The sequence below is a fragment of the Ambystoma mexicanum genome, chromosome 7q (assembly GCF_040938575.1).
Source record: "Ambystoma mexicanum isolate Mex_15411 chromosome 7q, UKY_AmexF1_1, whole genome shotgun sequence".
Classification (NCBI taxonomy): Eukaryota; Metazoa; Chordata; class Amphibia; order Caudata; family Ambystomatidae; genus Ambystoma; species Ambystoma mexicanum.
In genome coordinates, this window is record NC_090941.1 from 884,478,562 (window position 1) to 884,492,172 (window position 13,611).

The 13,611-nt window shown below is 47.1% G+C and overlaps 1 protein-coding gene across 1 annotated transcript in view; it reads left to right on the forward strand.

Moving 5' to 3' along the window:
* NOX4 (NADPH oxidase 4) overlaps window positions 1-13,611 on the forward strand; it is a 1,243,038-nt gene that overhangs the window by 563,725 nt on the left and 665,702 nt on the right. Inside the window, exon 12 of the mRNA XM_069639431.1 lies at window positions 12,921-12,981. Within this exon, the coding sequence (XP_069495532.1) occupies window positions 12,921-12,981 (61 nt within the window). The remainder of the gene's footprint in view (window positions 1-12,920; window positions 12,982-13,611) is intronic.

The window sequence follows — 13,611 nt, forward strand, 5'->3', positions numbered from 1 at the left end:
TGTCTGGATTTGAATGCCTACATATAAGTGGTGGGGACAGTGTCATCCAAGTGTGCCATGGAGAAAAAAGAAGGTGCTAGACCCAGGCACACACACACACACACCCTAGAGAAGAAAAAAAAAGAAACAAGACAGAAGAGTAGAGAGGAAAAGTAAAATAAAGTGGGACTTTGTCAGAATGTTTCTGATGTGTTGCATTAGTGGGGGTGATTCTGGGTTGCGGGAGTGTCTCTGTGCTCACTAGGGTTGGACAAGCTACCCTTAGGAGCTGGTTTCACATCATGGATGGGAACCAGGGCAACACGCCAGCTGCGGTGGCAGGAAATGCTTAAGCGGCTGTGGTTGCTGTCAGAGGGGTGCAAGAGCTAAAACAACAAGGGGCCCTAACACCAATGCCAGAATTTGACACATCAGGAGCCCCGGCAGCCTGGGACCGAGATGGAGATTATGGATTGAGCACCTGGAAATGTACTTCAGGGCCACGGGAGAATTGAACAATGAAGCCAGAATGTCGACCCTACTATATGTAGCCGTCCCTGCGGTGCATACAATTTCCAAGACTCTGAGGCCGGTTGATGACTCGTATCAAACTGCCAAGGCATGTCTGACTGAACACTTTATGCCATTAGCTAACCTAGACTATGAGAGATTTGTGATGTGTGCTGCAAAATAAAAAGATGATGAGTCATTGGACAGCTTCCATGGCCACCTCAGACATCTAGCATCCACTTGTGTTTGGTACAATGAGGAAAGCATGATCCGGCACCAGATAATTCAAGGGTGCAGCCCTGGAAAGATGAGGCACCAGGTATTGAGGGAACCAGGTTTGACTTTGGCACATATTTCTGAAATGGGACGATCATGTGAGCTGGCTGATGAAAGGGTGTCAAAGATGGATGAGGCAACTCGCACACTGAAACTTGAGGAGGTGTACACGATGGGGCGCTAACAAGGAACACAGCTGTTCAAGAAGAATATGAGCCCTCAGAAAGAAAAAGGACCAGAACTCCCATCACTGTGTTTAAGGTGTGGGTACGACCTCCCACACACAGCGGAATGTCCTGGGAAGAGGCGCACATGCAGGAGGTTTGGGGCACTGGATCATTTTGCCCGAATGTGCAGAGCTCCAGTGCCCATAGTCATGCAGAGGGGCCTGGAAATATGGGTGCTCTTACACAGAGGTGGCCCCAGAGGGTGGCCCAGGTGGACCATGAAGACAATCTGGATGGTCAAGAGGTGGTGGAGGAAGATGATGAAGAAGGTGAAGTGTTTTTCATCTCAAGTGTTCGGGCGTGGAAGTCGAAGAAATGAAGGCACCCCAAGTGTGTGGTCAGTGTGAACAGAGCTGAGGTACCGTTGTTAATAGGTACAGGAGCATCCGACAACGTAATGGCACAAGGACACTATGAGTGGCTCCCCGGGTCCCTGCTGCTGAGGCCAGCGAAAGTGAAAATGTTCACATTTGGATGAGTAGAACCAATACAGTTGAAAGGGGCTTTTGTCTCTGAAGTGGATCATGGATGATTGACCATCAAGGCATGGTTTTTGTCATGGATGTGAGCAAGGACACTCTATTCAGCTGTGCAGCGGCAGAGGAAGTGGACAATGTGAGCTTTGCATAAGGCGTTCATGTACGGGACATTGCAAGGGTGTTGGGAATGTTTACAGAGGTTTTCGGAAGGGATCGGAAAATTGGCTGGTGAACTAGTGAAACTCCACATAGATGAGTCTATTCGCCCAGTGGCCCTGAAGCACAGAAAGGTCCTGTTCCACCTAAGGGAACAAATGAACAAAGAACTGGACCACCTACTAGAGCTGGACATCAATGAAAAGGTGGAGGGGCCAACCCCCTGGATGTCTCTAATTGTGGTGGTGCGAAAGCCAAAGCAGCCAGAATCAGTTTGCATCTGCGTAGATAGGAGGCTGCTGAACAAGGCAATCCGATGTGAACATACTTAACCCCTGCCATTGATGACATAGTGGGGGAACTCAAGGGGCCAGGTTTTTCTCCAAACTGGATCCAAGTGCTGGTTACCATCAGGCGGTCCTCAACCCCGAATCAAGGTATATATTTCATTTTTTTTTTATTTTGTATTTTGTTTATAAAACCTTTACAAAACCAATTTTTATGAGCACATACATATTTCAGATCAATTTGTTTCACAGAAATTAAAGCAGTTCATTTAGTTAGGATGCAAGGGTTCAAACATATGCACACAATTTTTACAATTACAATCCAAGCATAAAATCTCTCCTATTCACTGTGCAAAATAAAATTGTGCAAATTAGCCAATGTTCAAGTATCGTAGTTAAAATCCAAGATATTTAAGATGTACAATAGCCCGTCAGGAGGATGATTTTACCACTTGATTAAAACCAAGTAAGAATAAAACAATTTTGAGAAGACAAATCATGCTGCACCATTAAAAGAAGGTGATTTTTTTGGGGATATTTCCTGATCAATCATTTTCAAAAACCGAGTGAGTGCTATGATTAATGATTTGTTTTCACCCCACATCATTCTTATCCAAAGAAAGTCGATAGAAAATTATGCTTCATTATTAATGAATTTGGTAAGTGTAGATAGTCTAGACACTCTAAAATAGGGACATACTAAAACCAAATGTTTCAAAGTTTCTTTGGGTTCATCACAATTAGGGAACCTACATTGTAGCACAGGTTTGGTGCCCACATCACATGACCATCGTGCTACCCTTTCTCGTGTATGGAATTGGTTCAACTTGAAGCACATGTATAAGGCGCATGCTTTGAAACAAAGAAACAAAATTAAATAGTAGCACCGCAATTTTCTTTTTCTAGAATCAAGATATATAACCACTTTCACGACACACCATAGCCTGTAGCTCTATAAGAGGCTCCGCTTTGGAGTCTCGTCGGTGGCAGAGGTTTTTCAGAACATTATCAGAGGGGTGCTGGCTGATCTAGAAGGAGTACTAAATATAAGTGATGACATTCTTGTGTTTGCCAAGTCGGAGATAGAACATAGGGCAAAGTTGGAAAGGACTCAGGAAAGGATTAAATCATTTGGCTCACACGACACAAGGAAAAATGGGAATTTCTCCAGAAAAGGATTGCATTTTTTGACTTTGTGTTTCATGAAGGGAGCTTGTTAACTGACCCCATGAAAGTAAAGGACAATAAGAAGGCGAAAGCACGAGAGAATGTGTCCTTGGCATGGTGACGTACTGCAGGCGTTTCATCCAGTACTTGGCAACGTTATCGGAGCCATTGCTGAATTTGACTAAGAAAGAGTCGGCATGGAATTGGAGCCCGTTGGAGCAGGAGGCGTTTGAGGAAATAAAGAAAGCACTCACGACAGAAGATACCATGGTATTCTTCGACCCCAGCCTGGAGTTGGAAATCATGGTGGATGCAAGCCTGTTTTGGGAGTGGTGCTGACCCAGTGTAACACTGGATCAGCACCACTGGAACATCAGACTGGTAGCCTTCCCCAGAGGAACATCAGACTGGTAGCATTTGCAAGGAGGGGGCCTTGTTATAGACGGATAAGCACTGTTCACAAATTGGACGAGAAGCATTGGATGTTCTGTGGGGGTGCCGGCATTTTCACTTTTAAATTTCAGGGAGGCCAGTGACGGAGGTCACTGACCACAAAACTTTGTTGTCATTTATGGCAGGGTCATCATCAAAGCTGTCACCCTGCATAGAGCAATGGATGTTGGCCCTGCTAGAGTAAACCTGGTATAATGCTTTGGGTCACACAATGCAGCAGACTACCTGTCCAGACATCCTGCCTGGAAGGACTCGGGAACTGGCAGGAAGGAGTGTGAGGTAGAGGAGTTTGTCAAGTTTGTAGTGGATGTGGCCGCGCCAATTTCAATGTCTTTACAGGATCTGGCAGAGGCGTCGGGGAGAGATGAGTGTTTCGGCCTTCTCAAGGAAGCTCTGCACAAGGGTGAGTGGAAGGATGTTCTGTTAGGGCTAAACAGGCAGACCCAAGAGGCCTGTGTGGAACTGGAACAGTTGTGGAGGATCAGACATGAGCCATCGTTCACGGAGGATGGAGTGTTACTGAGCGGGGTAAGAATGGTGGTTTCCACTAGCGTTAGTCCCACATGTGGTTGAGCTCGGTCACCAAGGACACCAGGGGTCTGCGAAAACAAAGGCCCACCTGAGGTTGAAAGCTTTGTCGCAGTTTCTTGGGCAGTCACACTCAACTCAGGGAGTTCCTTTCCCCCCAAGCAAGGTGGCACGTGCCGAAAGCATGATTTATTTAATATTCACTTTGGTGAGGCCTCCAACCTGTCTCGCACCCACCCCAACAAATACACAGTGTCACCAATGATAAGATATGCTATGATATTTTATTTATATCGCGCTCATACACAGGTGTTTCAGAGCGCGAATGGACCAGGAACCACGCCGGTGTATAGTAAGAATACATTTATTTATTTTTTTTATTTAAGGTTTGACAAAGAAGACCAGCAGTCAATATTAGCCACTAATGCTGTGGCAACACCCAATATCACAACTCCAAAATCCTTTCGGTTATTAAATCAACACAGGTAAAATTCTGAAACATGCAGTCACAACTTACAACAGATTTAATTTAAATTTGACCAATAGAAAACATTCACAATACAATGGACAAATCGTTTTGCAACACACATTCAAAGGACAGGCAGTGCTTTGGGATTCTGGTTTGGGGGGCAAGGGAATCAATGGGAAATTTCGTTTTTAGGCTTTCATTTGAAAAGCACGGTTGGGAAAAGGAACTCAAATGGGGAAATCGTTTTTCAACACACATTCAAATGAGGAACAGTGCTTGGCAATTCTGTTTTGGGGTTACAAGGGAATAAATGGGAAATTTAATTTTGCACCCTTCACATTCACTTGAAAATTAGCGTTTGGGGATTGCTTCTTTTGGGGCCCCTGACCCCCTCTTCTGTACAGAAGTCAGGGGTTTCAGGAATAACAGTCACTCGAGTCTTTATTGTCTATACCGACTCTAACCCACTGGGCATGAATTTTGTTAGTTTAGAACTCTAACAAAACTCATCCCGTGATTTTTCTCTATGGGAATTCATTGATTTACTTTAATCAAATGTGCTAAGGGTCTACACAGGATCTCCCCTTCCCCCACAATTTAATGGAAATGATTAAGGCAGGAATGAGATTTAATAATTTGTGCGAAAGGTCTACCCAGTGTCACCCCCCGAGTCCCTTTACCCACTAATGGAAAGGGATAAAGGCAGATGGATCCCATGCAATTGATGGCTTTGGAATATCTACTTACATGGGAGCTCTCTGCCCTTTGCACAGGAGGCCAGACAGATTATAAGGACCATCTTTTGGTAGGCAGCTCACACCAGACCTCTCCCACAGCAAGGTCCCTCCAGGTAGACCTCTCTCAGATAAGGCTCACAGGTTTCCAGGAAAGGTTTACCCTGATGGTCTTGGTAGCTCCCCTTGCCTCTCTGCTAGTTGTTCCTCGCTAGAGTCCAGCAGTAGACTACCTCCATGAATAAAGTGGAAAAAAACCTTGTTCTGATGCAAACATGCCCTTTTATAGGGCTGATGACACTCCAACATTGGCATAATTGCCATGTTAAGGATTGGCTAGCACTCTCCCTTCACCTCCACCACGACACCCAATGGCTGCTGATGAGACCAGAAGTTGGGGGATATGTATTATGTAGGCTCATGCAGAAGAACGATATGTCATCACAAAGTGACATGTGGGTTTTACATATTTTATTACGAAAAATCTCACAATGTAGCAAACACCTTAATCTTTCAAATAACCACATTAATATATATATATTTTTTAGTTCTATATTTTATGGCGAATCGGACACTACACATTTTATTTTGGCATGCTCTTCCTGGGCGGACCCACCGTTTTTCGCGGTTTGCTTCTGCGTGAAAATACTTACAGCACTAACATACATACTTCCAACATAAATTTAAACGTCTATTAGTCTATCAATATTTCCAATTCCTGAGATTTATGAAAATGGCAAAATCATACTTTTGGGAGCTGTTGCGTGCAAGGATGCCTGGGTAGAGCAGCCTTTGAAGCAGTAACATGCACATGGTTAGCAGTCCTAGCAACATTGGAATCCTCAGCGGGGTTGTGTCAAGGTATGGAGTAAATGTGTGGCTACAAATTAGCACACCAGTCGAAAGACATATACCATAATGCATCAGGAGGGCATTGTAGGACTTCAGTGCAGAATTTGCAACGGAGTCAGTCTGTGAGGACGCAGGGCAACATGAAAACACGGCATGCACGTGTAACTACATGTTTAAAGTGGTCAAAGAGTTAGTCACAGATCCCCCAGAGGAGCTCATCAGTGACAGAATCACCAAATCCCGACACATCTCTCTCAGGGAGATGTGCACTAAACATCCCAAACATTGTGATAGAATCCATCTCCTGATGGTATTGTTTATTGGTTCTTTGTTAAGCCTTCATTTGATGAGCTACTTTCTGGACACCTGGTAGTCTTTGGAACTCCTGTAGGATAGAGAAGGACACACAATTGCTGTACATGTGTACACCCTACAGGAACAGCAGCAACAGACATTAGATACCAAGGAGTATCATTTCATTACTGCAACTGTGGACCCGATGCAATATTACAGTGTTGTTGCAAGTCGGAGAAAAACATGCACAGAACTGGCCTGGTGCCGGCCACACAAATTGATTGTCAGTAGCCTTTTTACGTGTTACATTTGGTATTATTTCATAAGAGCTGCTCAAAGCTCTTTTTAGGTCCTGGATACGTGTGTAAACCTCATTGAAATTAGGCAGGCAAACGTACTGATGTGATCATTAATTTACACACCGGGGACAATTCACTCATCTCTTTGAAGTGAACTGATGCACTTTGTAGAGATGCCCAATTCCATTCTATGTGCAGGACCCCTCAATCTCAAGTGTGACCTCTGCAATGCTAGGTTGAGGACAGGCAGTTCACAGATGCACAGCAGCAAAGCCTGAACCTCATGAATAGAGAAGCGCTGGACGCTATTCATGGCTTTCAATGATCCACATGGGTGCAACTTAACCCCCAGCAAATGAGTAAGTACTTTGGTAATTCTAGCTTGCTGTGTGTTGTATATTAACCAGGTCCACGCACACAATAATACGAGGAGGACACTGGATACGTCCTTACCCTCTTTATTCAACATCCAAAACTGAAACTCCTTTTCTTTCCCCCTCCCTTCCTCCCGCCCCTCCCTTTCCCACTGTGCTTTCACTGTTCCCTTAAAGGGGCAGCTGTCTTTCCCACTGCAACACCCCCCCCTTACTTATCCTGAAAGTTCAATGTCTACATTTCTTCAATGAGACGGGTCGGCCTCTTTGCCATTCGTTGGAGTCGACCGGATGGGTTACCTGTCTTGTCGTCTGGTACCTGTGGCGGGGTTCTTCAGGTGGTTCAGCGGTTGTTTCTTGAGGCTCGGGTCCTTTCTCGTCAATGGTCATGTCTTCTTCCGGGTCCTCTTGGAGCAGCTTGCGAAAGAAGGAAGCATTCCTTGTTATTTCCCCTTGTTCTCCCAAGGCAGTGATCATTGGCCCCTTGATTTCCGACACCACGAGGGGCTCCTGACTGTATCGGGAGTCGGTCTTCCGGTTCTGGGCTTGCCTGACCAGCACGATCTCACCTACGGGGATCTGGGGTTTTCTGACTCTTTGTTTCCCGCCAGCCCACTCCTTGGCTCTCTTCCTTTTCTCGGCTTCCCACGTTCTTATCTCCACGTCTTCTGTGGGTGTGTAGTCTTCCAGCTGTGATAGTCTGGTTCACGGTTTGTATTTGATCATCAGTTCTGCTGGTGACCTGCCGGTCGCCTCATGGGGTGTATGTCGATAGCTCCTCAGCATTTGGGAAATAGCCTGAGGCATGGAGGTTTGGTCACTCGCGGCCTTTTGGCATGTCCACCAGATGTTTTTCATGAAGCGTTCCACCATGCAGTTGGCTTGTGGCCACATCAACGTGATTCTCTGATGGTGGAACCCTAGCTGCACTGCGAAATTCCTGAACTCATGTCCTTGGAAGGGTGAGCCGTTGTCGGTTTTCACAATGTTGGGGATGCCCCATTCACTGAACAGTTCATCCACTTTCGCTACAACTTGGTGGAATTCTGTGGACTGCACGTGTTTCACTAGGGGGATTCTCGTGTATTCATCAGTTGCCACTAGGCAGGTAGTCAAGAGCTACTCGTTGCCACGGTCTCTCGGGCAGGGGCACTGTTTGGAGTGGGCATGGGGGTGGGCTTGCCACATTTATCTGGCATGGGTCACAGTGTATTTAATGTGTCTTCGACAATGGTGTCCATGTGGGAACCAGACCTGGTTGCGTAGGATCTTCTTGGTGTTGGTTATGACCCGGTGTCCCTCATGCACTATTATGACAAGGGGTTTCCTGAGGCTTTTGGGGGCTACCAGCCGATTTCCTCTCAGTTGCATTCCTTGGTTTGTCGTGGCCAGTTCTCCATGTATCTTTGCCATCCTTAGTAAGGTTTTCTTGTCTGCTTCCCCTCTATCCCCCGGTTCAAAATGTTCCATGGCCACCCACCGCCACCTGCTGGTGTTTGTGAGTTGGACAGCTGCTCTAATCATGGGGTCGGCTTGGCTTCGTTCCACAAATTGTCTCGTCGTTATTGCTGGGGGAAGGGCATTCAGAGACAGGTAGGCAATGTATTCCTCTACCTCGCCTTTCGTAGCAGTGTCCAAGGGCCTGTCTGGGTGTCTCGATAGGTAATCGGCTGGATTGGCCTCACCGCCAGGCTTGTGGCCGATGGTGTAGTCATATTCCTGGAGGCGGATGCCCCAGCGTTTGATGCACGGCGGCATCTTTATCTTGGGATTCCTGAATAGGGATAGCAGGGCCTGGTGGTCGGTAATTAGTACAAAGGTTCTCCCGATGATGAAGTGGTGACATTTCTCACATGCCCAGATCGCCACCAGGCTTTCGCGCTCTGCTTGGGAGAAGGCCTGATCAATGGGATTCAGCGCCCGACTGGCGTATGCTACTACGTATGATTCCGATTTCTTTTGCGGGTTGGTCTGGGCTAATATGGACCCTAGGCCTACAGGGCTGGCATCCACAGTTATTTCTTTGTCCCATTTCGGGTTGAAGTACACCAGCTGGCGGCTGGTCGCCAGTTCTTGTTTGATCATGGAGAAAGCCTGTTGGCACTGTTCCTCCCAGATGAATGGCTGGTCTTTCTTTAGCAGTGCCCATAGAGGACTGGTGAATGTCGCATAGTGGGGGAGGCATCATGCGCAATACCCTGCCATACCTAGGAATGAGCGCAGGTTGGACACATCTTTCGGGCTTGTTAGGTTGACGATGGCGCTGATCTTGTCGGGTCCACTTTGATGCCCTTTTCTGAGAAGATGTGGCCAAAGAAACATAGACTGTGCTTGTTAACTTCACACTTGAGGCCGTTTAGTGTGAGACCAGCTCCCTGGAGGATGTGGCATACCTCCTTCAGTGCTTTATCATGTTGGTCCTATGTTATTCCAAACACTAAGATGTTGTTGCTGTAGTTGAAAGCGTTGGTCACCGAGCTTATCAGTCTGCAAATGGTTTCTTGGAATATTTCGGCCGCCGATGAGATTCCGAAGTTCGGCCTCTTGTAGCAGAATAGGCCTTCATGCGTCATGAAGGTTGTTATTGGTCTTGACTCAGGGTCGATGACTAGCTGGTGGTAGCCTTGATTCAGGCCCAGCTTTGAGAACCTGGTGGCCTGGTAGAGTCTCACTAACATGTCCTCGATGTTTGGTCCTGGGTGTCTCTCCCGTTGGATGGCCGTGTTGGGTATTCTCATATCGACACAAAGGCGAAGGCGTCCGTCTGCCTTTGGGACAACTACTAGTGAGGCCACCCATGGGGTGGGCCCTTCGGCTCTCTCGATAATGTCATTGTCGAGTAGTAGCTGTAACTCATGCGTTACCTTGGTTTGTAGGTGGAATCCAATCCTTCTGGGATGTTGCGGGATGGCCCGTACCGAGGGGTCAATGTGCAGTTTGATCATGGTGTCTTTTAACATGCCAATGCCGTTGAACAAGTTGGGAAACATGACTTTCAGTTTGTCTAGGTCGAGCGCCTTGTGGGATATGGCTTTTATGGATTGGGTGGTAGGTGGGAATCCTTGAATATATATATATATATTTTACCACAAGCCTGAAGGGTGGCTTGAACCCTGAGTTCTGCTATTGAAAAACAAGCCCTCTACCAAGGTAGCAGGCCAGTGATAATGGAAGAGAGAGGGCCGTTACCTCTCCCCACACTTCTATGTACCAGCAGAAGCTGCGCATATATTAATAAACAAATAGGCAGATATGCTTATATTCGCCGAGCAGGCGAGTATTTAATTCAAAATAAATTTGCTCCAAGATCACTACTCCGCCGAGAAAGCGCAAGCACTGAAGGAGAAATAATCGGCATAGAACGCTAACTGGATACCGAGGTGGCGCCTTCTGCCGTATGAAAACGAGCGCTACCCAGGGAAGGTGGGAAGGAGGGTGGCGGATGCGAGGGAAAGCTCTGACTCGCCCACTGGGTGCGAAGGGCGGAGTAGGGAGTTCTGCCTTCTCACACCTGGTGACAGCGTGGGGAGGCCAGGAAGGCCTTGCTACATAAACTCTAACACAGCGCAATACATACATGTGACAGCTGAGGGGAAAAATAAATAAACTCATCTGTCGCGTAACACAATGAACGCAATAAACACAATAAATATCATAAGAAACGAAAAGTATCACGTAATACAGCAAATCACGAGCATGACAAGAAGTGTACTTAGTTTGATGCGTCAGCAGCAAAGAAAGAGGGGTTGCTGTTAGAGTAAAGGACTTTTATGGGGGTGGGTCTCAGCTCATTGGTTAGCTACGGAGCATGACCTGCCCTCTATGTTGGACTGGGTTTCTCCCCATGCATTGTCTTTAAGCTGTTTGAAGTTGGTCATTTAAACTTTGTTCTTTGAAAAAGTTTTTCTTTGCTGCTATGTGTCATTAGTAAAGATTGTTATGCATAATATGAAGCCTCCTGTTGTGTCATAGAATCTGGATTTGAAGGTGTCAGAAAGTTCGTTCATCTCGAAATGAGTGGCAGTGCAGCATAAGACTGTCCACCCAGGAACCTTGGAATAGTGGGAGAGAAGGGAGGTAGGTTGGTAATTTGCAGCTTTGCTGAGGTCCGTGGCCGTCTTCCTCCTGATGGGAAAGTGATTGTCAACTTGAAGCAGGCAGGCAAGATCACCAAGACAGGCAATAGGGTAAAGAGAGAGGATAGATGCAGGCAGGTTGGGGATGCAAGTTCATTGAATACGGGGAAGGTTTGCAGACTCGGTAATGAGTGTCATTGCAGCAGGTGTGGCTCATGGAAAGCCAGTAGGGAGGAGAGGGCTGCAGGTGCGGGCAGAGGAGAGAAAGGAGGTCAGAGTGTCTAATTTATTGGAAATTCTGGAGAAGTTGGAGGCAAACGCATCAGCAGAAAGTGAGCATATATGATCTGCCTGAAGCGGAGCAGGCAACGGCTGGAGGGTTCTGGCTAGCATCTGAGGCTACAAGAGCAGGGAATGAATAATGTTATCATAGCAGAAGTGCTTGGAAAAATCCGTGGCAGGCATAGATACAGGTGAGACTAATCCTTGCAAGAGGCAAGGAGGTCAGGATAGTATGTGAGATGGTGTACGCATGCGCTCAGCCATAACATGTGTTTGTTTTCTTACTTGCTTGAAAAGTTCGAGGCAAGTGTGGCTCGGTGGAGCCCGGGCAATGTCTGTGCAACCTGACATTCGAGTCACAAGCCGGCCAAATCGCGAGCCGAACCCCACCTGAAGAAGAAAACTAAGGCTTGCTGGAGAATTTTCAAATTTTGAGTTCAAGGAGTGGTCAGCAGATGGCAGTGCAGTATGGAGAAGACATGCACAGAGGCTATTACATCGACTCCTTACATTTTTGGAAGAGCTATTTGATCTAGGGAGTTCTCCAGTGGGGAGACCACAGACGCGCTGGGCACCATGTAACCAGATATTGCTACATGCTAAATGGAAACCTCATTGCTAGAGACGATAGGGCTTCAGGTTGCCACTCTAGCCGAGAGGTTTGCTTCTGCTTCTTTGGTGTGCCACAGAATCACATGCACGCAGCGCTGCACGTGATTGCCATGTCACTTCATATGCAAAAGACGGCACCATACTGCTGCTGTGTCCACTTGCTGCCACATAGCCCCATCAGGACTGGAGCTGTGTGTGCGGGCTCACCTTGGGGAGTAAGTATAAGGGGTGGGGTGAACGAAAGCTAGAGGGATTTTTGTTGTGAATGAGGGTTGTGTGTTGCAAGAGTAGGTAAGCAGGAGGTCAGGTGGGGATTTTGAGGGGGTGGGGCCCGGATGGAAGGCATGGATGCAGTGGGGAGTGTTGTGGTGGGTGCATCAAAAGCTTGCACTGCCTACACTTTTTTTCATTTCCAATTTGTACATGCCTGGCTCGACCCCAGTTTCAGCCTGAGAGCTAAACCAGACCCATTCATTCTCTGGCTCCCCCACCAGTGCTTACCATACTCAAGTGGGACATAACCTTTGTGATTCGGGTCCCCTGACTGCGGCCATCCATCCATGCCACGCATCACATGCAGCCGTCTATTGAAAGACCTTAATTCAACTGAACGAAGTTCTACGATGGCCTTTTTTACAGTCTAATCCACGCCTCTCTTCTCTTCCAAGCATGCACCACTGCTCACACACCACTCAACAGCAGCTACTGTAAACATTGCCTACTTTGCTTTTAATTTAACTACCAGCCATTACGAACCCAAGCTTTAATCTTCTTAACATTTGGCTGGCAGATTTTTTCTGAATACGTTGATTTCTGAACCGGGAAAGCAATTATTTGGATTGATTTTGCTCTGCTTTTGCTTTCAGTGCCCCGCGGAAAACAAAGCGACGTTCGGCGTCCATCTTAAAGTGGTCGGGGATTGGACAGGTGAGTGCAAATAAGGCTCCTGCCGAACCTTTGTGGCTGTAATTAGCTTTCTAAGGAGGCAGCCCTCTCGCGAGCATTGTGCATGCGTTTCCCACCGCGGGCATCCGAAGGAAGCTTTAATTACCACCCCACTGTACAACTCTCCCCGCTGAGCTCTGCTTCTGATAACGCGTGTTCGAAACCAGCGGATGCTGAGATTGTCAGCGCGGCAATTAATAATCATTTGTGGCAGTTAGCATGCTTTTAACAGCGACCCTGTGTCTTTTGCCAAGTGCCTTCCAGATAGGACAAGAATATACTGAAATGTGCAGGTTTCAGATAAGGGGAGTTAAACGATTTTGTGAGAGTTTGGTTGACTTCAAAGCGAATTAATAAACTCCTGTGACAGGCAGAGCTTGCAAGACTTTGGGCCTCATTACATGGATGGCAGAGAACCATGGAGCTATTAGCGCCATGGTTCATGCCGGTAAAATACTGGCACCGCCTTGGCGGAAAGGGGAATTACCGCCCCATTCCAAGGTTGGCGGGGCGGTAATTCCCCCTTCCACCATTGCCCTTCCTCATTCTCATTTTTGCCCCATAGGGCTCAATGGGAATGGGAAGGCGCTAATCACGGTACCGCAAATTGCG